General features: G+C 35.2%; 4 protein-coding genes across 6 annotated transcripts; 1 reads left to right on the top strand and 3 right to left on the bottom strand.

Annotated features, from left to right (window-relative positions):
* Window positions 1–152: 152 nt before the first annotated feature.
* Window positions 153–5,980, bottom strand: syt1b (synaptotagmin Ib). The gene is made up of 9 exons (XM_051135902.1): window positions 5,824–5,980; window positions 5,072–5,259; window positions 4,812–4,987; window positions 3,109–3,222; window positions 2,775–2,942; window positions 2,472–2,639; window positions 1,024–1,141; window positions 786–919; window positions 153–703 (listed from the first exon to the last, which is right to left on the bottom strand). The coding sequence occupies exons 2-9, from the start codon at window positions 5,256–5,258 to the stop codon at window positions 500–502; spliced, it is 1,269 nt and encodes a 422-aa protein (XP_050991859.1). The 5' UTR covers window position 5,259; window positions 5,824–5,980; the 3' UTR covers window positions 153–499.
* Window positions 5,981–7,421: 1,441 nt separating this feature from the next.
* Window positions 7,422–13,624, top strand: bbs10 (Bardet-Biedl syndrome 10). 2 transcript variants are annotated; one of them, XM_051135898.1, is made up of 4 exons: window positions 7,422–7,507; window positions 8,114–8,301; window positions 10,023–11,571; window positions 13,549–13,624. In XM_051135898.1, the coding sequence occupies exons 2-3, from the start codon at window positions 8,114–8,116 to the stop codon at window positions 11,569–11,571; spliced, it is 1,737 nt and encodes a 578-aa protein (XP_050991855.1). In that variant the 5' UTR covers window positions 7,422–7,507; the 3' UTR covers window positions 13,549–13,624. The 2 variants fall into 2 exon arrangements, with proteins under 2 accessions (XP_050991855.1, XP_050991854.1); XM_051135897.1 differs by lacking the exon at window positions 13,549–13,624 and having other exon boundaries at window positions 7,434–7,476; window positions 10,023–11,740.
* On the bottom strand, window positions 13,410–20,598 carry si:dkey-30c15.17 (cAMP-regulated D2 protein). Its single transcript, XM_051135896.1, has 8 exons — window positions 19,501–20,598; window positions 17,437–17,638; window positions 17,220–17,353; window positions 17,013–17,140; window positions 15,838–15,956; window positions 15,196–15,336; window positions 14,106–14,278; window positions 13,410–14,016 (listed from the first exon to the last, which is right to left on the bottom strand). Exons 1-8 carry the CDS (start codon window positions 20,167–20,169, stop codon window positions 13,564–13,566), a joined length of 2,019 nt encoding a protein of 672 aa, XP_050991853.1. The 5' UTR covers window positions 20,170–20,598; the 3' UTR covers window positions 13,410–13,563.
* Window positions 20,599–22,246: 1,648 nt separating this feature from the next.
* glipr1b (GLI pathogenesis-related 1b) lies at window positions 22,247–26,739 on the bottom strand. Of its 2 annotated transcripts, none has more exons than XM_051134327.1 (5): window positions 26,251–26,739; window positions 24,128–24,367; window positions 23,929–24,044; window positions 23,376–23,461; window positions 22,247–22,682 (listed from the first exon to the last, which is right to left on the bottom strand). In XM_051134327.1, exons 1-5 carry the CDS (start codon window positions 26,446–26,448, stop codon window positions 22,552–22,554), a joined length of 771 nt encoding a protein of 256 aa, XP_050990284.1. In that variant the 5' UTR covers window positions 26,449–26,739; the 3' UTR covers window positions 22,247–22,551. The 2 variants fall into 2 exon arrangements, with proteins under 2 accessions (XP_050990284.1, XP_050990285.1); XM_051134328.1 differs by having other exon boundaries at window positions 26,275–26,739.
* Window positions 26,740–27,549: the final 810 nt, after the last annotated feature.

Here is a 27,549-nt window from a genome sequence, read left to right as displayed (position 1 = left end):
GAATGAAAATCCTGATATTTTAAAGACTGTTGGTAACCAAACAGTTGCCGGTAGCCATTGACATCTATAGTATGGCTACCATCAACTGTCTGGTGAAAATGACTTGTGCATAGGCAGGGAAAAATAACATCAGCCAGTAATGTCATAACCTACTTTTCTACAATCAAATACCAATTGATTTGGTCCTGGTTTATTTTTTCTCATGAATATTCTGTTTTAGTTAGGAATGTGTTATTACGTAAGTTGCATTGTGAATGCTGTTTCATGTTTTCTAATACAGTTTTTACTCTTTTAATACATCACTTCATGTATCTTTGTAGATCTTGCACAAGATACTGAAAATTAATGTGGTTATGATTATTAATGTGTCTGAAAGAGATGAGATTTTACCAAATCTACCTCAGACTTTGCCCACACACACAAACATGCACACATGTACACACAAATGAAAGCAAACCACTGAATATTTACAAATGCTCACACACATACACATACAGCTTCATTTCTTGCTCAGTTCAGCATCGATGTCCTCTTCAGGTTTAAGTGCGTGCCATTGGGCGATGGGTCTTCTTGGATTGGCTAACATATCTGACCAGTGACGTTGCTCCGTTCCTGTGCTGTTCAGTCCAATGAAAACCTTTCCAATGGCATCGTTCTTCCCAATTTTGTCATAGTCCAGGACTGTCACCACAACCTGCACTTTCTATAAGGAGACAGAAGAATAGTCAAGAAACATTAATGTGTTCAATTTCAGAAAGGAACAGAATTTAAACTTCAAACTCTACCTGAATCTGCTCAGATGGCACTTCGAAGCTAAATGATTCGTTGTAATACGGGTTCAGTGTGTTCTTCTTAATTGTGGTTTTCTTTTTCTTCTGCCTTTTGCCGTTCTGCATCAAGTGAATTTTTACATATGGATCTGTAGAAGAGATAAGTAATGTCAGAATCATTGAACCAGGGAATGACGTTTCAGATCTGTATTCTGAAATGTGTCAGTATATAATTGGTCATTTTTCCACTCACCCGAGAGACCACCCACATCCATTTTTTTGAGGTTTTTGGCCTCCAGAACGACAACAGTCAGCTTTCCAGCAGTCGGCACATAACGCAGAGACAAGCAAATATCACCTAACCGCTCATGCTGTTGAGTCAACAACGAAAAGTCAGGTATTATTTCACTCTTCATCCTGATATCAACACATTTCTGCAGAATTCAACAGCCAAAGGACCAAACAAAAGATTTGACTTTAGAAACCGTGCCAAAGGCAGAAGCAGATGTAAGGTTTTAATTCATATTTAAATTTGGAAATAAGGGATATAAATGGAATGCATATAAAAAATATATTTTGAAATTTTATTATTCAGTATGAATTACCTACTAAGGTAAGTTACCTACTAAGTTTTTTAATAGTCTTCTGCTCACCAAGCGTGCATTCATTTGATCCAAAATACAGCAAAAGCAGTAATACTGTGAAATATTTTTACTACTAAAAATAACTGCTTTCTATTTGAATATGTTTTAAAATATAATTTATTCCTGTGATCAAAGCTGAATTTTCAGCGTCTTCAGTGTCACATGATCCTTCAGAAATACTCTAATATGCTGATTTGCTGTTCAAGAAACATTATTATTATTATTATCATCACCAATATTTATTTAATTTTTTTTCAGGATTCTTTGATGAATAGAGAGATCCAAAGATCAGCATTTATCTGAAATAAACTTTTGTAGGATTATACATTATACTATTCAAAAGTGTGGAGTCAGTATAATTTTTGTGGAAAATAAAATATGGAAATTAATACTTTTATTTAGCAAGGATCCAAAAGTGATGATAAAGACTTTTATAATGTTAAAAAGAAAGACTTCTGAAAAAAATTCTACTCAGCTGTTTTCAACATAATAAAAGATTTTTGAGCAGCAAATCAGAATATTAGAATGATTTCTGAAGGATCATGTGACTGGAGTAATGATGCTATAAATTAATTTTTGAAATCACAGGAATAAATTACATTTTAAAATATACCCAAATAGAAAGTAGTTATTTTAAATAGTAAAATATGTAAACATTTTACTGTTTTTGCTGTACTTTGGATTAAATGCAGGCTTGGTGAGCAGAAAATACTTCTTTTTAAATTAAAAATCTTACTGTTTAAAACCTTTTGACTGGTAATGTATGTAAATTTTTTATTTTTTTATGTATTAATATAATTTAGATAACTATTAATATCAGATATGAATATACATTATTTTCAAATGTGTTATAATACATATTTGTTACATTCTAATAAGTAAATTAATACAGTTAATGAATGTATTTGTTTTATTGCAAAACTCCATTGCAAATTCCATTGTTTTGTGTCATTCCAATTCACCATGAGTTTAACTATGAGATATGATCAGTTCAATTAAATTCAAACTCAGAAATTTTCCAGATGCATGTATCCAAGATTCCCTTCTTCACTCATACCTCCTCTTTCTCGGCTTTCTGCAGGTCTCTCCACTCGTCTGTAAGATAACTGAAGTCGACCTTATTCATATGCATCCTCACATCCCCAATAGCATCATGTTTGGAGAAACGGTCAAAGTCATATACTGTCATGACCAGGGTCTTTCCTCCAAGCTCTGCATATGGAACCTGTAGACAGAATATCACGCTGTTATGCAATTAAAAACATTATAGTCCCAACAGCACATTGTGAATTTGTATGCTGTGACCTCTATAACATTCCTGCCATGAAAGATTTTAGTCAAGTGGATTATAAAAATGTACCTTAAAGGTGAAGTGCTCATTAAAAGTCGGGTCTAGTGTTTTGCGGTGAACTTTTGTCTCAAACTTTTTCTTCTTGTCAGGGAGGAGGTAGACTTTCACATACGGATCCGAGGTGCCGCTCATATCCATAGCAGCAAGACCTTCTGCCTCGATCACACCTACAATTAACTGAACAAGAAAATTCATTCCAGTGATTCATAATTTTAATTTTAAAATGAAGTCTGACATTACAATAAAAGCCCCCTGCTGATAAAACCTCTGCCGAAGCAACTTTCTCTTGTTAATATGGACTTTGCTGACTAAATTAACACTGGTCGCTGATTTGTATTCATACCGCACTGTCAGTGAAGTTGTAGTCAAGGGTATAATGAAGTTTTCCAAGTTTTGCAGCCTCTTTAGACTCAGAATCATCTTCCTTGGTGTCAGAATCAGTGCCGTGATGAACAGCCTGTAAATACAACCATCCAAATGCCAGTCATTACAATGGATATGTCAACAAAATTCAATCTGAATTCATAAAATGGTTTTCTTTAGAAAAACTAGTGATTTACACATAATTTGATTAATTATTGGGGACAATCTAGGGGGGTTTCCTCTGAGGAGGAAAGGGAGGCTGTGTATGCTCAAAATATTAGATGAGAAAAATATTACAAAATATAACATTGGAAAGTTTATAAATTACTCATTTTTCTAAAGAAACATTGTCCAACAGCCACATCAGGTGATAAAGTTACAGCGGGACTCTCTCACCTCCTCTGAGCCCATTGAGTTTGGGGGTTTTTAGTGAGTAATCAGCTTGGTGAAAAAGTAAGTTAATCTCCATGTCTGTGAGATATTAAGGAGCTTTGGTGACTGATGATCCGAAAAAATAAAGAATAGTTAAAAGTTAACTATTAAAAAGAATATCTGAACATGAGCTCAAAAATAAAACAAAAAAAAGCTTTTTGTTTAAACGGTTACTGCCTTGAATTATTATTTTGGAGTAAATATAAAATGCTTAAAAATTTAAATTGGCTTTAATAAGTAGAATATTGATTACATTGTTAATGTTTTTCTTTCTTTCTTTCTTTTTCCAATAGTGTAAGTAATGTTTATTTAACCAGGAAAATATGACTGGGGCATGAATATATAATGTATAAAATTGGGCTCTGATTTACTATTCAATTCAAATGTGTCAATAAATTAGTTGTAAATATGTTCTAAAAAACAGTGTTACAATGTGTTAAATTATATATCAAAAGTATATATTATATATACATTATTTATAGTATATAATTTATTAATAACATTTTTACTATAGAATTTTTGACTCTTTAAAATCTTTTTTTTTTTTTTTTTTTTTTTTGCACATCTGAATGTAAGGTGTTTTTTTTTCCCACTTCCAGCCCTTGTTAACAATTATATGTAAGTTGATTATATGATTATATACAAAATAGTTATCAAGGCTAAAATGTGCTTGGAAAAAAGTGCTAAGAAATTATGAATATGTGAATGTGTGACCCTGGACCACAAAATCAGTCCCAGTGATTTAAAAATAACCTGAAAGCTGAAAAAAAAGCTTTCCATTGATCTATGTTTTTTTAGGATAGGACAATATTTGACTGACATATAACTATTTGAAAATTTGAAATCTGAGGGTGCAAAATCTAAATATTGAGAAAATCGCTTTAAAGTTGTCCAAATGAAGTTCTTAGCAATGCATATTACTGATCAAAAATTAAGTTTTAATATATTTACAAAATATCTTCATGCAACATGATCTTTACCTAATATCCTATTGATTTTTTGGCATAAAAGAAAAATCGATCATTTTGACCTATACAATGTATTTTTGGCTATTGCTACAAATATGCCTGTGCTACTCAAGATTGGTTTATTTATATGTTGTGATATTTATAAATTTATTTGTATACATTCTATATTTATATAACTAAGTTATATACTTTACATATTTAATGAGGTTGAATGAATTATTAATTTAAATGTAAAGATGTATATAAATTCTAGTGAATTATTAATTTGTCTAATAATTTGTACCTGTTTTGTTCCATCTTCTTTCACGTTTGACATGTTGATAGTGTTCTTTTCATTTTTCTCTTTCCCACCCTTGTCTTTTTTCTTCTTAAATATCATCTTTTTACAGAAACACAGGCAGCAGCTGAGCGTGATGAGGACGATGAGGAAGCCGAGGGCCACCACGGCCCAGGATGGTACTAAAACAACAAACACACACAGAAACAACAATAAATACACAGGTGCGTGAATGTTTATATGTGAGAGACAGACGCTATACTCACATGGGACTTTATGAAGCTCATTCAGAAACTTGCTTCTGATGCTATGAGCTAAACTCTCTGCGGTTGTAGTTTGAGCATGAACAACCGTGGGTGGAGAACTCGTTGGTCCAAGTACTTTTGATTCATTCAGTGCTGAAGACGCTGGAGATGAAGAAGGACCATCCAGTAGAGCCCCATCTTCATGCATTCTGAGGATAAAGTGTGTTATATGAAGATTTGCATTTGACTTTATAAAGTTTTGAACTTTCTAACAACCTTTGGCATTTGCACAGATGATAGTGAGCATAATGCTGATGCGCTGGAAGCTCATTATAAGGTGTAAAGGCAAAGGCAGGTTCACATTCAGCGCACACAGCAGGTGACATGGTGCTCCTTAACCTTGGATTATTTTGAGAAATGCTGAGTAGGAATTTATTGATTTTCTCTCTATTTACAGTGAAATGAGACACAGAACGCCAGTGACACTGATACCTCTGAGACACATTGATACCCCTGACTCAATCTTATACCTGAATATCCAACACAAATAATACTAAACATGCTTTTATACAGTATACTGTATACACAACACAAATTCAGTACCACCAAACAGATGCAAACCTCAAAAGCATACATAAATTCAAAGCTTTATACAGTTAAAAATGCATGCATAAGCTTTATGTGTTTATATGCACATAAAAGTTCACTATTAATATGTGTAATCCAGGGACTGCAAAAGTCATATACAACATTTCAGGAGAAAGAACACTTACCTGCAGCTCTGATTTGTTAAGTGCACTCGACAGGCAGGTTATCTGAATTACTATGAAGAAAGAGCAAAATGAAAGAGAGAAAACTAAGATAATTAAACAGAGATGTCTTGAGCGTCTTGGCTAGACTCCTCCTTTCAAAAGAAAGAAACTATCAGGATGTTTGACTGAGTTTAACGCTGCTAGAGAGACAATGAGAGGGGGGAGAGAGAGACTGACTGAGAAGCATCCAATTGCAAGCTGTGCAGCAGTGGGTGGAACCATATGGATATTATGACGAAGGTTTTTAATAAGGGATGTAGAAACTATATGAAATACAGGGGTCACGTTAAGATGCCAGCACTGGTTGTTTCCCAAAATAGCTACATCCAAAGAACATAATAAAAGCCATATTTTGGCTCATGTTTTAATTTTTTTGCACACACAATTTAGAGTTGTATTATGTACTCTACCAGTCAAAAGTTTTTGAATGTTTTTTTTTAAAAAGTAGAGTTTTTTTTAAAAAAAATTAGATCCAAAGTAGAGCAAAAACAGTAAAATTCTGAAATATTTTTGCTGTTTAAAATAACTGTTTTCTATTTGAATATATTTTAAAATGTAATTTATTCCTGTGATTTCAAAGCAGAATTTTCAGCATCATTACTCCAGTCTTCAGTGTCACATGATCTTTCAGAAATCATTCTAATATGCTGATTTGCTGTTCAAGAAACATTATTATCAATATTTAAAACAGTACATTTTTTCAGGATTCTTTGATGAATATAAAGATCCAAATAAAAAGCTGTTAACATTATACACTATACCATTCAGAAGCTTGGATTGTAGAAATTAATACTTTTATTTAGCAAGGATGCTATAAAGTGATGATAAAGACATTTATAATGTTACAAAATATTTGTATTTCAAAATTAATCATTAATCATATTATTTATATTCATTAATAACAATAAAAAATGTTTTTGAACAGCAAATCAGAATATTAGAATGATTTCTGAAGGATCATGTGACAGATGATGCTAAAAATTCAGCTTTGAAATCACAGGAATGAATTACATTTTAAAATATATTTAAATAGAAAACAGTTATTTTAAACAGTAAAAATATTTCAAAATTGTACTGTTTTTGCTGTAATTTGGATCAAATAAATGCAGACTTGGTGAAGAGACTTCTTTCGAAAACTTTTCACTGGTAGTGTATAATTTAGGTATTAAATATAAATCATAATTTATATTTAATGTATAATTTATGTAATAAATATAATTATATCTTACAATATATAATTTATCTACTTTATGCGTAATATATCTTACATATCATTTTAAAACCCTAAAAGTTTTATTTTATGGTATAATTCACTCTCTGTATACACTGCAGTGAAGGTTTTAAAGTTTATTTAACAGATTTTTACTTAACAAATTTTATTGAATCTAAAATGATGAAATGCACCATTTATGGAACGTTTTTCTATGAAAATATATCAGAAGTTTTATTAAATATATATTTCATATATTGTATTATTAATACAAGACGCTTCCACCATCTGTCCGGTAGGTGTCAGTATATTCCGCTAAGTTTACTTGAAGAAAAAACAGATGGTAGAAGAAGAGTGTCGCCTGGATACTGCATGAAGCTTAAGGATGTTTAACAGACTAGAAGGTTATTGTCGTTTCGAGATCATTTTACACAGGTTTGTTGGGTTGTATGGCTTTGTTTCGATTCCGTTCTTTTGGTTTCATGTTTTTTTTTTTTTTTTCTTATGTATATCCAACTGTGTAATTCGTCATATGACGAATTCACAGGTGTTTTATGCATCTGCCAGTATCACAAAAGTGCTACTGTTTAGACAAACGTACACAAGTTTGCTTGTTCCTTAGAAACATGTTTCACTTAATGTATCTGTCCTCATATATTGTTGATGTGCTTCATGTATGTTTTTGTTTAATACATTCTCTTTGTTAGTGTCAACAATGTTGTTTTGTGTGTGTGTGTGTGTACTTGTTTTTGCTACATTGAGGGACCAAATGTCCCCACAAGGATAGTAAAACCTGAAATTTTTGACATTGTGGGGACTGGCTTGAGGTCCCCATGGGTACAAAAGCTTATAAATCATACAGAATGAGATTTTTTGAGAAAGTAAAAATGCAGAAAGTTTTCTGTAAGGGTTAGGTTTAGGGGTAGGGTTAGGGTAAGGGGATAGAAAATACAGTGTGGACAGTATACAAACCATTGCGCCTATGGAGAGTCCCCACAAAGATAATAAACCAGACGTGTGTGTGTGTGTGTGTGTGTGTAGATGCAGGAGGAGTGTGTGTCTTTGCAGGTGTGTGTCGGTGTGGTTGGAGCGCTGGAGTGTGTAGTCCGCCGTTGTTTCGGTCCAGACGGTGGAAGTGTGCTGTTCACTCGAGACACCGGAGAAACTCTCATCACCAGACATGGACAACGCCTTCTTAGCACACTACACCTGCAACACCCCATGGCCAGGTATCCATACTGCTCATTATTTTAAAAATAAAAAAGGTATATACATATTTACTGCTAGACCAGAATATAAGCTAGCAAACCACACCTTATGATTTGTTTCTACTCTCCAAGGCTGCATTTTTTTTAAATAAAAAAAAACAGTAAAAATAGTAATATTGTGAAATATTATTACAATATAAAAAAGCTGTTTTCTATTTAAATATATTTTGAAATATGTGATGCAGAGCTGAATTTTCAGCATCATTACTTCAGTCTTCAGTGTCACATGGTCCTTCAGAAATCGTTCTATTATGCCTATTTGCTTTTTATATTTTGTGGAACAGGTGCTTGATTCCAGGATTTTTTGATGAACACAAATTCAGAACCACATAATTTATTTGAAATAGGTTTATTTTTTTATTTTATTTTATTTTTTGCAATGTAACAATCTTTACTTTGAATATTGATCAATTTAATATAAAAATAAAAAAAAGGTTAGTGCAACTTTTGATCTTACAGTTCTGACTTTTTTCCTCATAATTGCGTGATATAAACTTTGTGAGTTATAAAATCAGAATTGTTAGATATAAACTTAATTCTGAGAAATAAAGTCAGAATTGCATGACAAACTCACAATTGCGAGTTATAAAGTCAGAACTGTTAGATATAAACTCAATTCTGAGAAATGAAGTCAGAATTGCAACATACAAACTCACCATTCTGACTGTTTTTCTCACAATTGCGAGTTTATGGCTCACAATTCTGATTTTTTTTTCATGCAACTGAGTTTTTATGACTTTTTTTCTCAGAATTGTGAGATAAAAACTAATTTTTATGAGTTTATGTCTCACAATTCTGACTTAACTCGCAATTACGAGATATCATACAATTCTAACTTTATAACTCGCGATTGTGAGTTTGTTACGCAATTCTGACTTCATGTCTCAGAAATCTGAGTTTATATCTCAGAATTCTGAACATTCTGAGAAAAAAAGTCTAATTTTGCGAGTTTATTCGTCACAATTTTGACGTAATAACTCGCAATTGCGAGATATAAACTCACCATTCTGAAAAACAGTCAGAATTGTGAGTTTATATCTTGCAGTTCTGAATTTATTTCTAAGAATTGAAATTATATATCTCTCAATTCTGAATTAATAACTTGCAATTGCAAGATATTACCTCTATTAATACCTCAGAATTGTGAGTGTATATCTCAGAATTTTGACTTAATTTGCAATTGCGAGATATAAACTCGCCATTCTGAGAAAAAAAAGTCAAATTTGCAAGTTTATTTCTTACAATTTTGACGTAATAAAAACAGAATGGTGAGTTTATATCTTGCAATTCTGACTTTATTTCTCAATTTTTTTTCTAATATTATTATATATTTTATATTATATTTGTTTATATATTTCCTTATTTGCTGAATAGATTTTTAAAATTTAAATTAATTTTTTATTTGTTTTACTGAACCCAAACCTTTGAAAAATAGTGTATATATGTGTATAAACATACATGAATATAGTTCTAAAAATGTTATATAATAAATCATTAGGCTAAATGAATTTATTTATATATAAATCAGTAGGCTAAATGAAAATAAATACCTGTGAATAGTATGTATTAGAATTTCAAATCTAGAGAGACCAAAAAAAAAATTTTTTCAGGATTTATTTATATTAAGCATATTTTTATATGAAAATGATCCAGATTTATTTAGCATTTGTCATCTTCTCTAGGATGGTGTTGGACTGTGTGTGTGCACATGCTAAAGCTACTGGAGACGGCACAAAATCATTCATTCTCCTGCTGGCCACGCTGTTACGAGGAATCCAAGACTCACACATGTACCGCAAAGGATCTTGGAGCGTCCCTGGGCTTCGAAATCTTGCTAATCGCCTGATGGCTGTGAGCAGGAAGGAATTGGAAGATGTCATAACACACAAAATTACCCCATATGCCTCATTGTACTGTAGTCGCCATAGTTACAAACTGGAGGGCAGCGTTCTTGATTTGTTGATCGGCGGGTATATTTCTGGAAGAGTGGGGATTGGCCAGGCGGATGTACTGACACGAGTCTTGTGTGAGTTTTTCCACAAAGTCAATCAACATCAAGACGCAGTAGAAACAATTTCATTCATACATTCGAACTTCTCTTTTATGTATACGCCCGTGACAGGACTTCCTATTGGCTGTTCAGAGGTGATTGAAGGGCTGGTTGTGACTCGTGATTGGTCAGTGTGGACTGAACTGCAAGGACCAATAAATGCACTCATTTTATATGAGAGTTTTGGAGCTGTAGGTGAAAACATATCCGTATGCATTCAAAAGGACCATCTGCATCGCACAGAGAGCGTCATGAAGCAAAAGTTAGCGAGTTTATTAGACTTACAAGTGCGTGTCATTCTGTCTTCCGTGAAGCAGCCGGAAATTGTGTTGCAATGGGCTCGACTGAATCACGTTTCTCTACTTGAGTGTGTTGATTCGCCCCAGCTGGAGTTTCTTTCAAACATCAGCGCTGCAGAAACATTATCTCATCCACCGCTTCAACACCTTGTGATGCTGAAGTACTGCAGACGTGTGCAATTAGGCGGGCATTGCTATGCCTCTCTAGGAACATTTACGCACATGCACACACTTGTTCTTTGTGCACCTGCGCCGGGATTGCTTGACCAGACTGTGTGTGTGAGCCAAGGTATGTTTGCAATGCTCCAACATCTGTCTGAAAGCTACTGTCAGACACTGGCGAACACATGTTCGGACCAATCAAAAAGCGTGATTTCATCACAAGACCTGTGGGGTGAAATTATGCACACAGGCGGAGTGATTCCCGTTGGCGGCACGTTTGAGTTCTTGCTACATTACTATTTGTTGAACAAACGCAACTCTTGTGATCCAGAGAGCTGTAGGCTCCTTGCGGAGGCTTTATTGTGTTTGCCTAGAACTTTGTATGCTCACAATCACAGACGGTTTCTGGATATCCAGATATGTTTCTTGGATGATCTGAAACAGTGGGACAAGACCAAAGAGCAAGAGTCACAAATGCCTGAGTTGAGATTTGGGTTCGGGTTTAGTGAGAGTTCTGCACTGGGTCTGGAGTCGGTCAGTGGAAAGAAGCAGCTGGTTGTTTCTGTGGTGCAGTGTTTGCACAGACTCTTATGCGTAGGGGCTGTTTTACACACATGCTCTCCATTACGCACTGGCCCTCAAACACGCGATGAGGAGGATGAGGAAGAGGAGGAAGAAAAGCTGGAGGGTTCAAACCTCACTCAGTCAACAGATGCATAAGTATGTAATAATAAGTCATCCGCTACATGCTTCTTATACACTACACGCTGACCTCTGACTTATGTTTACAGTGGCCCTAGAAAGTATTTAAAGGGATAGTTCATCCAAAACTGAAAATTCTGTCATTAATTACCCTCATGTCGTTCCAAACCTGTAAGAGTTTGATTATCTTTACAACACAAATTAAGATATTTCTGATGAAATCCGAAGTCCTACTACATTCAAGGTCCAGAAAGGTACCAAGAACATCAACAAAATCAGTAAACATTAGTGGTTCAACCGTAATCTTATGAAGCTACAAGAATAATTTTTGTGCACAAAATAAAGTAAAATAACAACTTTATGCTTTTATCTGCTTTATGTTCAGAGAACAGTGCATTGTGGTACTCTCCAAAAAGGTGCTAGGGGGATCTGGAGAAGAAGAATTGTTGAATAGCTATTTTGGGATTTGTTTTTTATTCTCGTAGCTTGATAAAATTACGGTCAAACCACTGACTATTTTGTAAATAGACTATTGTGTTCTTGGTACCTCTCTGGACCTTGAACTTGGTAGGACCCTTGCTGTCTATGAAGGGTCAGAGAGCTCTCAGATTTCATCACAAATATCTTAATTTGTGTTCTGAAGACGAACAAAAGTCTTACAGGTTTGGAACGACATGAGGGTGAGTAGTTAATGACAGAATTTTCATTTTTGGGTGAACTATCCCTTAAAGTCATGCTTGAAAAATTCTGAATGTCAAATTATTTGACGCAAAATATCAAACAAAGTGGCATCTGCAAACAAATGCTGGTAAACCTTCTCTCAAAATCTTTAATTTTTTGAGCATTTTAGCGGTTGTGTGATGTCAGATCCTTTCAAGTTCACAAATGTGAGAATAAAAACAGCTATAAATCATCATATTAACTACATTTAAAACCTACTTAAATTTTTTTCTTCATTTTATGTATTTTTAAAATAAATGCCACTTGCTTTGATATTTATTTATTATATAATGCAAAGACATTCCAACATTTTTTAAAATCCAAATATCTTTATTACATAATATTTATTCATTTACTTATTTATATAAAATTCTGTAATTTTTGTAACACCTGCATAGAATATACAAATTGTTTTTTAAAACAGAGTATAAATGCATTCAATAATTTTCTGGAAACAAATAATAGGAATATTTGTGATATGGTTCTTCATGCATTTAACATTTATTAACTAACATAATTAGTTTTTCAAAAAAAAAAAGTAAAAAATTACTATTGTCTGGTATTTTGTTGAAGGATTTTTTTAAAGCCTGACATTTAGTAAGTCAGTAAAAGTACAGTTTACTCTGTTCAAAAGTTTGGGGTCAGTATGATTTTTTTTTTAATGAAATAAAATATTTTATTCCGCAAGGATGCAACTGATAGAAAAATGAGAGTAAAGACATTTATAATGTTACAAAAGGTTCTAATAAGTTGTTATTTTGACATTTCTGTTATTCAAAAAACACAGTTTCAACAAAACTATTAAATGGCTGGACTGTTTTTTAACACTGATAATAGTAAGAAATGTTTCTTGAACAGCAAATCAGCATATTAGAATGATTTCTGAAAGATCATGTGACACTGAAGACTGATGTAATGATGCTGAAAATTCAGCTTTGCATCACAGGAATAAAATGCATTTTTAAATATATCAAAACAGAAAACAGGTATTTTAAATTATAATGATATTTCACAATATTACTGTTTTATTGTATTTTTTGATCAAATAAATGCAGCTGGTGAAGCAGAGACTTCTTTTATGAAAAAAATGACCAACCCCCAACATGAATTGTAATGTACTTTAAAAAGAATATGTTGTTATTATACTGGCCCTGTCATTGATTATATCTATGTGAAGATTATATTTGAATAAAAAAGGAAAAGCAGAATGGTTAATGAATAGCAAAGAGTTTATCAAAATTGTTGGTGCCCTGATCTTGCATGTCTTTCCTCCAGCTCAGTCTCCTCCCTTCAATAGATGTCCAGCCGATCCCAGAAGTCACAGAAATGGTCCCTGTCCCCGTGCTGTGGGTGTGACTGTAGAGTCAGGTTCAGGATGGGCCAGCCCTCTGTAGCCGTGTACCGTGGCCAAACAGGCAGCCTCTGCTGTGTGCAAAACTGCGTCTGTTCACTTCGAGAGTTTGGGTCTCCCGTGTGGGCAAATGTTCCCCAGTAACACGCCATCCGATTGGCCAGAAGGGTCTCTTGTGGTGTAAAAGTGAAGTTAGTGCTAGAGGCTGAGTCAAATAGAAAGGGAAGCTCCGCCCCATGGCAGGTATGATTGTAGCAGAATGGAAGCCCCGCCCATATGTTGTGATCCGATGGAGCGTGGTCGAATACATACAGCCAAATGGCTCCACCGACTTTCACTCCAGAATGAGCAGCATATCGAGCCGGACACAGAAACATGTAATCCGTGACAATCTGCAAATCAGAAGAAGTGTAAGAACACGTAATGTCTAACCTTTATTTTGTGCTGTTTGTCTTTGTTGTGCTGTTGTTTGATGTCTTACTTGTGAAAGCATCACTCTTCTGTCCTGGTTTCGGTAGAAGGGAATGTATTTGTGCAGAATTTTAAGTGCATGTTGCTTAAAAATGGCAGCAGTGTAGAGCACGCATTTCAGCATTGATAAGGACTGGTTGAAAACGTTGTACACAAAGGTGACGCCTTCCTCAGAGGTTGTACCTAAAGGACAGACCAGACGAGAGCTCTCAGAGGTAAACAAAGCTAACCTTAAAGAATATTCAAGAATAGTTCAACCAAAAATGAAAATGTATTGACCCAGGAACCATCTGAGATGTAGATGAGTTTGTTTCTTCATCAGAACATGATTGGAGAAATTTATGTATGTATTACGTCACTTGCTCACCAATGGATCATCTGCAGTGAATGGGTGCCGCCAGAATGAGAGTCTAACATCACAATAATCCACATGTGCTCCATGTGACTCCAGTAGATCAATTAATGTCTTGTGAGGCAAAAAGCTGTGTGTTTGTAAGAAACAAATCCATCAAGACGTTTTAACTTTAAATCATCACTTCTGGCCAAAATACGGGACCATAATCCATAATAACACTTCCTCCAGTAAAAAAGTCCATTTGTTTAGAACTGTTTTAGACTATTTCCCCTTGTAAATAGTGCTTGATCTGTGCATATTTCTCTCCTGATTCAGATGTTCAGACTTTTTCACTTGATAAAGCAATATTATGGATAGAGGACCTTTTTCAACATACAGCCTTTTAATTTCATAAAATGTAGGTTGAACTGGTGTGGTGTGGATTACTTGTGGATTATTGTGATGTTTTTATCAGCTGTTTGGACTCTCATTCTGATGGCACCCATTCAGTGCAGAGGATCCATTTGTGAGCGAGTGATGTAATGCTGAATTTCTCCAAATCTGTTCTGATGAAGAAACAAACTCATCTACATCTCTGATGGCCTGAGTATGAGCACATTCATTTTTGGGTAAACTATTCCTTTAAATAAAAAGTAAGCCTTGGTTAAGTTCATTCCACACCAATTTTGTTCTATGGTAATCAACAACATGTGACAGTTAAGATTATGTTTAACCCAGAATATGCTGATGTTGTTGAAGAACAAACCAAGTATAACGGGCTTGTAACTCTGCCAGTGGCCTGTTTGGAAGGCTGTGATTGGCTGTTCCTGGATCAGCCCTCCGTCAAGGAACGGCCCCCATATCTCAAAGGCTTCCAGGAAACGAAATGGGTTGATGATCTTAGAACCTTCAAAAGCACACAATTAGATTTTAGTTCATTTCAGTGTTTGCACATGATGTTTATGTCTGATATATGCTTATTACATACTGCATCATTTTTTATTAATTGTTCACTGAATTATATATTTGACTGTTGTCCCAGACAATTATATATAACTCTGAATGCTTTTTTGTTCATGTAATAAAATAATTAATCATATTTATTAGTAGTAATTTTTAGTTTTTAGTGATTTTATGCTTTTGCCATTTTTATTAATTTGTTTTATATTGTATAATTCTGTTCAGCTTTAATTTATTTTTATGTTAATTCATTTGAGTATTATTAAGATACTATTACAGGTTTTTAGTAATATTTTGAATTTGTTAACTGTTTTGTCAATTTTTTTAAGTTCAGCAAATATTTAATCATTTTCATCTAATATTTATATTTAATTTTACTTCAGATTAATTTCAATTAATGATTTTTTTTGAAGAATTCATTAACAATAACACTGATGTGAGTATGTACCTGATTTAACCTGGGCATTGAGAATGTCTTGTGAGCTGAGAGAGCGCAGACAGGGCAGATCAAATGCTGAGCAGTTAGTCAGTTTTGCAAAATCCCAGCCCAGTTTCATAGCATCCCATCTAAAACATAAGCACCATCATTAGCTTCATTGTGATTTCTCTACTGTTCTATCCACCTTATTTTTCAAAGCGGAGGTAAGCCGTTTTCTGTGAATCCCCTTTTTCAAATCGAGCCATTCTCAGATGCCTGTCGGTGTGGTGTCACACCCACAGAGGCCGCTCCCACGATAGTTGATTGACATTGAGGGTCTTACCTCAGACCCGTCCTACAATATCTGTAACAGTCCGACCTCCGTTGTTTCGATGCCGGAGCAGGGATGTAAGTTAGACAAGAATATCTCAGATTAAGCGATTGATGTGTTGTGTTGCTGGATGTAATAATGAACATAGTGGTCGTAATTTACTCTGACATCTGCACTGCTGAAGATGCAGTGGATTATGTTTGTTTGTGAAAGGAATGCTCATCCCGATCTACATAAATGTGTCTATGTTCGTGCAAATCATTTGTGATCCAGCTTCACCTACAGCAGAAGTGAGTATAAGGTTTTTTTTTTTATGAATAACTGCAATCACCTTTCCTAATAACCTGCTAGTTAGCAAGTTTCGCAGCTAAACGCGCTACCCCAATGTGATATTTAGTCACTGGAATGCAAATTTTACTAGGGGAATCCTGTCAAAAAACATGGATTTTACTCCCTGGAATTTTTACCTAGTTTTAAGCAAGTTTTGAGTAGCATTCGGGCGGGTTTTGTTGTGAAATCCTGGCAACCTTGGCTTTGCCAAGATTGTCAAAGGCAAAACTGTATCCCAGAATGCACTGCGTCATAATGGCAGATGAGGTGAGGAAAGTGTTGATTAAAAAAAGTATTAAAAAAGTTCATATGGTTCAGGTGTGTCTAATTGGGGTTGGAGCTAAACTCTGCAGTGGAGTACACCATCCCTCCAGGACCGAGTTTGGGCACCCCTTGTTCAGCTGAATCAAAATGAAGTATTTTATTCATGTGTTGAATATTCATTAGCAGCATGTTAATGTCAAATTTACTGGCCTTAGGCTGTGAAACAGCTGACTTAAGTTTTGTGACTGAGCTTAATAAGAGTGTTTTATGTGTGTTTTACCTGGTTTTCAGTGGCAAAGGGAATGGTAAACTCTGTATGGCTGCATGTCTAAACAGAGACTCGCTGCTCTGCATCATCAGATGAAGACACACAGATTGGGCTCCAGCGCTTTCGCCAAACAGAGTAACCTACACACATACAAATATAATATACTGTAATTAGATGTCCACACTGTCGTCATTCATCCACCCCCGAACACACTGATACCTTCTTTGGGTCTCCTCCAAAAGCTGCAATATTTTCTTGGACCCAGCGCAGTGCTGCCTGCTGGTCTAGAATCCCATAATTCCCCACTGCGGAGCTCTCGGGATCTTTGCCTGTGACTAAGAAGCCAAACGCTCCTAAAAATTGACCACAACTTCTTAGGATCTGGCTCAGTCAGATGTCATCATGTACCCCAATATGGAAAATGAGATTGACTAACCGAGACGATACTCCATGTTTACAACTACTGTGTTGCTATAGTTACTGATGAAGCGGCCGTCATATAGAGGTTTGGAGGCAGAGCCAGCGATGAAATCACCGCCATGAATCCATACCATCACTGGCAGGGGTGTTGCTATCGGCAACGACAGGTTGACGCTTACAGGAACAAAGACGTTTAGATACAGGCAATCCTCACTAACCTGTGGAAATGCATGAATTTCGTCAATATTACATTGCTTAGGTTTTCTAAATTGTCTTGATGTGTGGTTGCTATGGTGTTGCTATGCAGTTGTCAGTATGTTCTGAGTCTTTGATGTCATGTTGCATTATGCTATGCCGTTGGTTGTCAGTGTGTTACTATGTGGTTGCTACAATGCTTGGAGTGTTTCTTTTAATACTGCTATGTGGTTGCCAAGGTGTTGCTATGCAGTTAAAGTGTTTAATAACTTACTTAGCATGGTCTGATGTGATTGCTAGGGCATTGATAGGTGGTTGCCAGGGTGTTGCTATTTGGTTCCTAAAGTGTTCTAAGCATTTTAGATTGTTGAACTGGGGTTTCTAGGTAGTTGCCAGAGTGTTGCTATGTGGTTGGTGAAGTGTTCTGAGTGTTTCTTAGTGAGTTGCTATGTGGTTTCCAGGGTGTTGCTATGTGGTTGCTGGAGTGTTCTGAGTGTTTCTTTGTGTGTTGCTATTTGGTTTCTAGTGTTGCTAGGTGGTTTCCAGGGTGTTGCTAGGTGGTTGCTGGAGTATTATTATAGTGTTGCTGGAGTATTCTTATTGGGTTGCTATGTGGTTTCTAGAGTGTTGCTAGATGGTTTCCAGGGTGTTGGCATGTGGTTGCTGGAGTGTCCTTAGCATTTCTTGATGTGTGTTGCTATGTGATTTCTAGAGTGTTGCTTTGTGGTTTCCAGGCTGTTGCTATGTGGTTGCTGGAGTTTTTATTTGTTTATTTCTGTGTGTGTCTAGAGTGTTGCTAGGTAATAGCCAGGATGTTACTAGGAGTTTGATAAAGTGTTTCTTAGTATGTTGCTATGCGGTATACAGAGTGTTGCTAGGTGGTTTCCAGGGTGTTGCTAGGTGGGTTGCTGGAGTGTTCTTAGCATTTCTTATTGTGTTGCTATATGGTTTTTAGAGTGTTGCTAGATGGTTTCCTGGGTGTTGCTATATGCTTGCTGGAGTGTTCTGAGTGTTTCTTAGTGAGTTGCTATGTGTTTCTAGAGTGTTGCTTTGTGCTTTCCAGGGTGTTGCTATGTGATTGCTGGAGTGTTTCTTTGTGTGTTTCTAGAATGTTGCTAGGTAGTAGCCAAGATGTTGCTAGGAGGTTGATCAAATGTAAATTATTATGTTGCAATGCAGTATCCAGACTGTTGCTAGGTGGTTGCCAGGGTGTTGCTATGCGGTTGCTGGAGTGTTCTTAGCGTTTCTTATTGTGTTGCTATGTGGTTTCTAGATTGTTTTATGTGGTTTCTAGAATGTTGCTAGATGGTTTCCAGGGTGTTGCTGTGTGGTTGCAGAAGTGTTCTGAGTGTTTTAGCATGTTGCAATGTGGTTTCTAGAGTGTTGCTAGGTGGTTTCCACGGTGTTGTTAGGAGGTTGATAAAGTGTTCTGAATCTTTCTTAGGGTGTTCCTATGCAGTTATGGACATGTTTTGAGTTTTTCTTTGTGTGTTGCTAGGGGTGGTTTCTTGGGGTGTTGCTACTGTAGGTGTTGTCAGTTGCTAGGAGGTTGATAAAGTGTTCTGAGTGTTTCTTAGCATGTTGCAATATGGTTGCTAGGGAATTGCTAGATAATTACTAGATTGTTACTAAGAGACCCAAGTCAAAACACCTGATATTCGAGTCCCTATACAAATTACATTATTAAGATAATTATTTTTAAAGACCTCTAAATGAGCATCTGTAACACTGAATATTTTATTGGCGCTCAAGCTTTCATGATGTTATATATGTAATACGTACTGTAATGTAATACATACTATAATTGTCTAAATGTACTGTTCTAGTTTGTAGATGGTTTGCAAATGTGATCAGAGTGTTTCATAGCTTAGGAGCTTAGGCTTACCTTAGGAGGACACATCCGTGAGAACTCACCAACACACACCTGCATGCAAGCAGGACGGGGAAATGTGGCGTCATACATGTAAGACCAAGGTGTCACGGGTGCGGGAGGAGCCCAGCGTTTGTCCCCCACAGGAGGGTCTGCATATGGAATCCCATAGAACACCTGAGCTTTATCCAAAGTACGGCCACGAACTCGCCCGAGATGTGTGATGACCACTGGATCTCCACTAGAGTTATCATCCAAACCATCAGACGAGGTCCTATCCAGTGAATTAATTATGCATTCACTTTCACATCCCATCTTATTCAAGTTCTTATCCATCTCAGGCCCCTTGTGTACAATATTATCATCTTCACAGTTAATTTCATTACATTCAGTTCTGGCTGTTATGGAATCAGCTACTGAATACATATTAGTTGATTCAACCACAGCATTTCTAGAAAAATCATCAGCACTAGCATAGAACTCTAGACCCTTGAGCAAGTTTGAAGTCTCATCTAAAAAAACATCATCCAATCTCTCATGTGTTTCAGTTTGTTCGGTGTTTGGGATGTTGAACATCATGGTCGGAGTCCCAGTTTGTTGAGTTTCACTTTCTACTCTTCCTCTCAGAACTGGCATAATTGAAAGTAGCGTGACCACAGCCAATACCGTACCAAATGACACCATAATGACTTTTTAAACCCAAAAGTAGATCCGCAGTCAGTCAAAATAGAGTTGGTTAGTTCCACTCACTTCAACAGAAGAATCTCAGCTGCCTAGATCCACACACAGATGCTTATAGAAAGTTTTATGCTGTAAAATCCATCAAGAAACTGTCATTTGTCTTCAGTCCGCAAATACTGAGTGAGGACGGAGTGTAGAGGAATCAGACTCTGTCTTGTGCGCCTGTTGAATTTCGCGTGACATCAATGAGATTGGCCCACATTCACAAACATTTCTTTCAGTCTCTCTCACACGCTTATTTACAAGGAAGCTATTGTGAAACAAATAAGATTACAGGCGGTAAGAGGTCAGGATACTGCAAATGCACAAGTCAGGCTGTAAATGTTTAATGTTCATTAATGTTTTATTTTATTTTATGTATTTATTTATTTATTTATTCCTCATTTACCTGTTTGATATATATATATATATATATATATATATATACTACCGTTCAAAAGTTTGGGGTCAGTAAGACTTGTAATAGTCTTTAAAGAAGTCTCTTATGCTCATCAAGGCTGCATTTATTTGATTAAAAATAGAGAAAAAAAAACAGTAATATTGCAAAATGTTTTTACAATATAAAATAATGTTTTTTATTTTAACATACTTTAAAATAGAATTTATTCCTGTGATGAAAAGCTGAATTTTTATCAGCTGTTACTCCAGTCTTGTGTCACATGATCCTTCAGAAATCATTCTAATATGCAGATTTATTATTAGAATGATCAGTGTTGGATAATATCAACAGTTGTGCTGCCAAATATTTTTTGGAACCTGTGATTTTTTTTTTCAGGATTCTTTCATGAATAACAAGTTTAAAAAGTACAGTGTTTATTCAAAATATAAATATTTTATAACAATGTAAATTATTTATTATGAACTTTTAATAAACTTTTAATTATTAACTTAATACATCCTTGGTGAATAAATGAATTAATGAAGATTTTGTCCTCTTTTTTTCTAGAATTTTTATATTATATGCTCTGTTTATATTTTTATATTTTTTATAATTTATATATTGCATGTATGTATATATATATATAATTTTTTTTTTCCTCATTTACTCGTTTGTGTAACTTCTTCAGCTCATTCAGCCTAATTCTGGTCTGAGGTTTTCCAAAAATATATAAAAAAATGCCATTTCTAAAGATGTGAATACAGTTCTTCAGTGATCATCACGTTTTCAATTAAAATGTGATTAGATTAAAATTTATATGTGTATATATATATATATTTATTTATTTTTGTTTGTTTGTTTGTTTGTTTAGCTCAATTTTTTTTCAATTTAAGCAAAGAATGAATTATGATTTTGGCATAATTAAAAAATATTATAAAATAAAATATAATATTGTTCTTAAAAATAGAAACATGTTGTTCATGACTCAAAAATTCTTGTATATGTATTTTTTTAATTGATGATGAAGTTGTGTACTCTTTCATGTACTCATGTCATGTAGTGTACTAACAATGTAGTGTATTAACAAAACTTTAATTGATTTTTATTTAATGGGTACACTTGACCATCATTAAGCAACTTTCAAAAATTGTTTAAACAAAGTTTTAGTCTAAGAACTTGACTCATGCGTTTTTAATGAGATTCTTAAAATATTTTTCATTTTTCATCTTTGACATCTTTCTGTGTCATTAGCCCAGGTGTACAGACATCCTAAAATAATAAACCCATCAATGACACATTATTCATGTACTAATAGAACACTGTTGATTGATTACTCAGAAAAATAAACACACAACTACTTCAAAACATAATTTGTAACTCGTGACTCATAACTGTTCTCACTCACGGCCTACAGTGTGCTATACGTACACCCGTTTCCATGGTGACTGTAAAATCATCAGGAATGTGTCGTGACTACGTCGGTTATATGTGTGTGAAACACACAACAGCTGAAATCTCAGGCACCGTACTGATGTGTATCTTCACTATCACACACAGTCATAATCACGCTTCATAATCCTGAGAGGTTGTAACACACTTTTTTGAGTCCGAGGGCAAGAAAATCACACAGAATACAAGCAGTAAGAGTATAAAATATCAACCCAAGTTTATTCAACTAGCACTTTTATGATAGCCGTTCTTACAAGTAAAATGAAAATTCCAGTTTGTCTAAATGCATTTACAGTCCTACTGTGTATATGGAACTAAAATAAATGATCTGCACACAGCAGAATGGAAACTTTATATATATACTTATAGACAAATTTCTTCTTATTCATAATCAAATTTCAATGATTGCTAATGTAATATCCAACCATAACGAAATTATGGAGAGATGCAAATTTTAAAGTTCAAGTTTAAGACGTAACAGTTACACAGGGATGACATTAATGTGTTGCATAAAAGTGGAGGAGCCAGCAAACTCCTAGTAGACACAGTCCAAGATTACTCAGCCAATAGGAAATGCTGTAGGCTGAAGAGGGTGGGCCATAGTCCCACCCAGGGAACCAATCATATCCTGTAAAAAGAGAAATCACAGAATGTCTGAGCAAGATGTAGGTTTGAAAGATGTCATGCTGGGATGTGTATGCAAAGTGGATTTAAATATGGAAATGATAAAAGATTAGGATTAAGATATTGTAAATATAAAAACAGGACTGTTTAAAGAGCTACTTTGAAACAATATATACTGTGATTGACTTGGCATTTATCCAAATATACTCTGAGTTTATTACATCTAAATTGACTGGTTTTATTCAAGCTAAATATATTACTTAACTGACTATACTGTAAAAAAAAATGTTTTTTTTGTATGTTTTATAAGACAACAGAATTTCAGTTCTTCTATTTCAAATTTCACATATATTTCAATGTGTTACTTGCCATTTAATTGTAACTAGTTGTGAAATTTACCAGCTATTTCTAAGTGAAAACTGCTTCTACACCATTTTTGGTACATTTTATCATTATATTATGCAAATGAGTCATTTTAAGAGTAAGATTTGGTAGATATACAGTAGCTCCTCTGTACAGTAAATGTGGAATAATATAATAATATATAATGGTATATTATAAGTAATTATTTATAATATATATATATATATATATATATATATATTTCAAATGGTGTGGAAAGATAAAAACCCAGTTATTAATTGTGTCAGATTATTTTGTGAGTGTTACTGTAATGTTTTAATATAAAACCTCTTACTACAAACGTTGTCTCGGCAGATCTCTGACCCACAACCGCTGCAGGCCACACCTGCTATATATGGAGTAACACCATGAACGTGTCCCCTGTAACAGAGCATGTTACAATAACATTACTAAACATCACCACAAGAGGCAGACATAGTAATATTTTCACCTGCATTGAACTTCCTGTATCTGTATCTTTGCAACTATGAAAATGACACATTTTACAGAGTCATAACCTCCAGACATAAGGTGGATGTTTCCCTATAATATTTATAATAGTACTAAACATACACATTATTAGCAATAAAGGATCTTTATTGCCATTGATAATTCCACGAAGAACCTTTAACATACGCAAAACCGCAAAAAAGACTCTTTCGATTATTCAAATGTTCTTCACACTAAAAAAAAGGTCTTTAAAGAACTGTTCACTGAAAGGTGCTTTGGGAAACCCAAAGTGGTTATTTTACGTCACTGCATTATAACAAAAAAACATTTTTTAATTTCTTGATCTCCCTAGTTTTTAACATTTGGCTTTATTTGTGCAAATATAAAGTCTAACTTACGTATCGCCATAGTTGCACACAAAAATAGTGGATTCTGGGTGAGTGGAGAAGTTTTCGATTCCTTTAGTGCACACATTTACAGCACAGCCCAGCTTGAAGCTTGTAGACCACATTAACTGAAACATACAATACATGAACAAATACATAAGGCTGGTAAAATAACTTTTTATTACTGAAAAATATTCACAGCCAAACATACCTGTGCGTAGTGTCCACACAAGCGTGAGCAGTTGTTATTTCTGAGTGAGTAAGCACCTTCTTTGCTCCATCTGTGTATGGCGTTCTCCACTGAGAAGGCTGAAAATGGAGCCCCCAGCCAAATGTTCTCACCCATCCACCCGAACAGCGGGTGCCCAAAATGTGCCAGCCCAGGGTGATGAGAGGCCTTGCAATGTCTCGCTCGGTCTCTGGCACCTTTGGCCAATTCATTGTCCCAGGACTATAGACAAACAAACAAATAATACTCTAAATCAATTAAATTAAACATAGATATGATTTAAAGAGATAGTTCACCCAAATATGAAAATTATGACATTAATTACTCACCCTCATGTCAATCCAAATCAGTAAGACCTTCATTCATTTCCAAACACAAATTAAGATATTTTTGATAAAGTCCTAGAGCTTTCTGACCCTCAATAGCATTCTCGTAGCTTCATAAAACTATGGTTGAACCACTGATTTCAGATGGACTATTTTAACAATGTCCTTACTATGTTTCTGTGGTAGGACTCTTGCTGTCTATGGAGGGTCAGAAAGCACTCGGATTTCATCAAAAATATCTTAATTTGTGTTTCAAAGATGAACGAAGGTCTTATGGGTTTGGAACAACATGAGGGTGAGTAATTAACGACAGAATTTAAGATATAACTGACAGGATTAGATGAACAAGCGGCACTAAAACTTATATTTAAGCCCCATTCTCACCAAAAAAGATAACTATATTAGTGTCCGCAACAATGAAAAGTATCACGCGCACTGCAGTTTTGTCGTCTACCACTTTAAATGCTCGAGCTCGTTAAAGCAAAATGGATTTTGATTGCCTGGCAGTGTTTTCGTGATTCATCACCAGTGTTGCCAAGTCTGTGGTTTTCCCGCAGAATTTGGCTGCTTTTACACTGTTATTGTGGGTTGTTTTTCATGTCCGTTGGTTGAACCGACCCCAAAAAACATGATATTTAGGCCCTGGAATGCGAATTTTACCAGGAGAACCCCACCAATAAAACATGTATTTTACTCCCTGAAAACCTGGCAATCCTGTTCATCGCCTGGAAAACAGTGTTGCCAAGTCTGCCGTTTTCCCGAGGAATTGGGCTGTTTTAACACTGCTGCCGCAGGTTGTTGTTCATATCCGCGGGTTGAAGTGACCCCAAAAAACGTGATATTGAGCCCCTCAAATCTATTTAACCCCCTTAACACGATTTTTACTTGTTCTTTGTCGTTATGATACAAACGTACCTATAATTAAAACTCACCCTTTTCCTTTAATGTGGATGTAAGCCTATGGGTGAGACTTCCGGTTCATTATCCCCTAGACAAGAATAACTACCTGCAGTACACGGTAAAACAGTTTGCACTGCAAACCAGTGTGTATATAATTATGATAATACATAAAACATGGTAAAACACATTGATTTGCAATATCAAGCAGCAAAACAAGTTGTTTTGTACAGCTACAAATTAGCTAGACATGGATGAGACCGGAAGCCTGACCCCTAAAATTTACAGATAGCCACGATAGTTATCATCCTTGGTGTGAACGAGACATTAAAATTTGATTTGTCCCAGAACGTTTAACTACAATAATGTGCTTATATATTACTAATATGCTCATTATTAGGCATTAATGAATATGCATGCTATATTTACAATATTTCAAATAACACCTGTTATTACATCAAATAAATAACACATTTTAAATTATTATTGATGAAGAGATATCTGAGAATATCTTTTCAGAACCCTCGTCAGGCACCATTACAATCACAAAGACCTTTTGTTTTCTTTTCATTCTTCTACTACTAAAAAAATCCAGATCAATACACACACAATAGGGAGCCTTTCCTTTCCACTCATACAAAAACATCTCTCCATCGCCATGGCAACCAGAATGATGGTTGTGCATATTTTTTATACTGAAATCAAACACTCTGGGACAAAAACAAAATGACATGCTGTTGCTAAAGCGTAGATATTACCATGAGCATTTCAAAGGTGGAACATTTAGACAAACATGTAAACACACTAATGACATGTAAACAAGATTAACTGCGCAAATGATGATGAACACATAAATGCTATCAAGAACGAAACATCAAATACCTGCGTCCCGAACACCTGTCTTACCATTGAACGCGCACTGACCGCAGGTGGAATGGTGCGTGAGCGCTGCGTGTTATGCGCCTGCACACACCTGCGGATGAACTCGGGTTCCGTTATTCCCGGCAGGAGCGCCAGAACGCCACAGGAGCCGTACAGAAGCACCGATATCCGTAAGAGGAGACCGCCGAGAGAGTCCATGGCAGGAGACTGACTGTCCTGAGCTGCGCTACTTCGCTCTGGTTAAATGAGTCAATGGAGCATCACTGCAGGAGACGCGCTGACCTGTGCGTCATGGTGCCGTGGATTTGCCCACTCTCTCTCTCGCTCCCTCTCTGTCTGTCGCTCTATTTCTGTGTCTGTCTGTCTGTCTGTCTTCGTACAGGGGCTTTTTAAAGGACTAAAACTGAACCGCCCACCATGTCACGAAAAAATTAGATGCGCGGGATTCTTTGTCTTCATCCCTCACGCACAAGTTCACGCGTGCGCTCACAGGCTTGTCCAAATGTAAATTAAGTCGTGCATCAAAAATGGCCATTCTGACATATTTAGCACATTCATATTTAGAATGTCCTATATTTTAAAAATACACGTAGAGTTATTTTATGTCAGTTTATTTAAGATTTATCAGAATTTTTAAGCAAAAGAACTTAAATGCGTAAATGTCTTAAGTAAGACAATGGGTGAGACTTCCGGTTCATTATCTGCAATAGGGAATAAGGAGAAGAATAACGTGCAGTAAACAGTAAAACTGTTTGCAGTACAATTCGGTGTGTTCATAATTAAGACAATACATTAAAATAATATGGTAAGACACATCAATTTGCAATATCAAGCAGCAAAACGATCTGTTTTGTACGGCTGTAAATAGCTGGATGCAGATGAGACCGGAAGCCAGACCCATAAAAGTTACAAATGGCCACGCCCACTCTTACAGGAAAAAAAAGGTAGGATTTGCATAATTTAAAAATTATGTCCTTACAGCAGTTTGGTTTATTTCTACAGCTGTCAAAAGACTAATTACGATTAATCACATGCAAAATAAAAGTTTGTGTTTACATAATACATGTGTATGTACTGTATGTAATTATGCATATATAAATACACACATGCATGTATATATTTAAAAAATATATATATATAATACAAATTGTGTGTGTGTGTGTGTGCATGCATTTATATATATGGAGATATATATATATATATATATATATATATATATACAGAGAGAGAGAGAGAGAGAGTTTTTTTTAAGGTCCTTAAACCTTAAACTCCTTATATAAGATTTATAAGATTTATCAA

The sequence above is a fragment of the Labeo rohita genome, chromosome 18 (genome assembly GCF_022985175.1).
Source record: "Labeo rohita strain BAU-BD-2019 chromosome 18, IGBB_LRoh.1.0, whole genome shotgun sequence".
NCBI lineage: Eukaryota > Metazoa > Chordata > Actinopteri > Cypriniformes > Cyprinidae > Labeo > Labeo rohita.
Note: the sequence above shows the minus strand (reverse complement) of the source record. Positions and strands in the feature narration are given on the sequence as shown.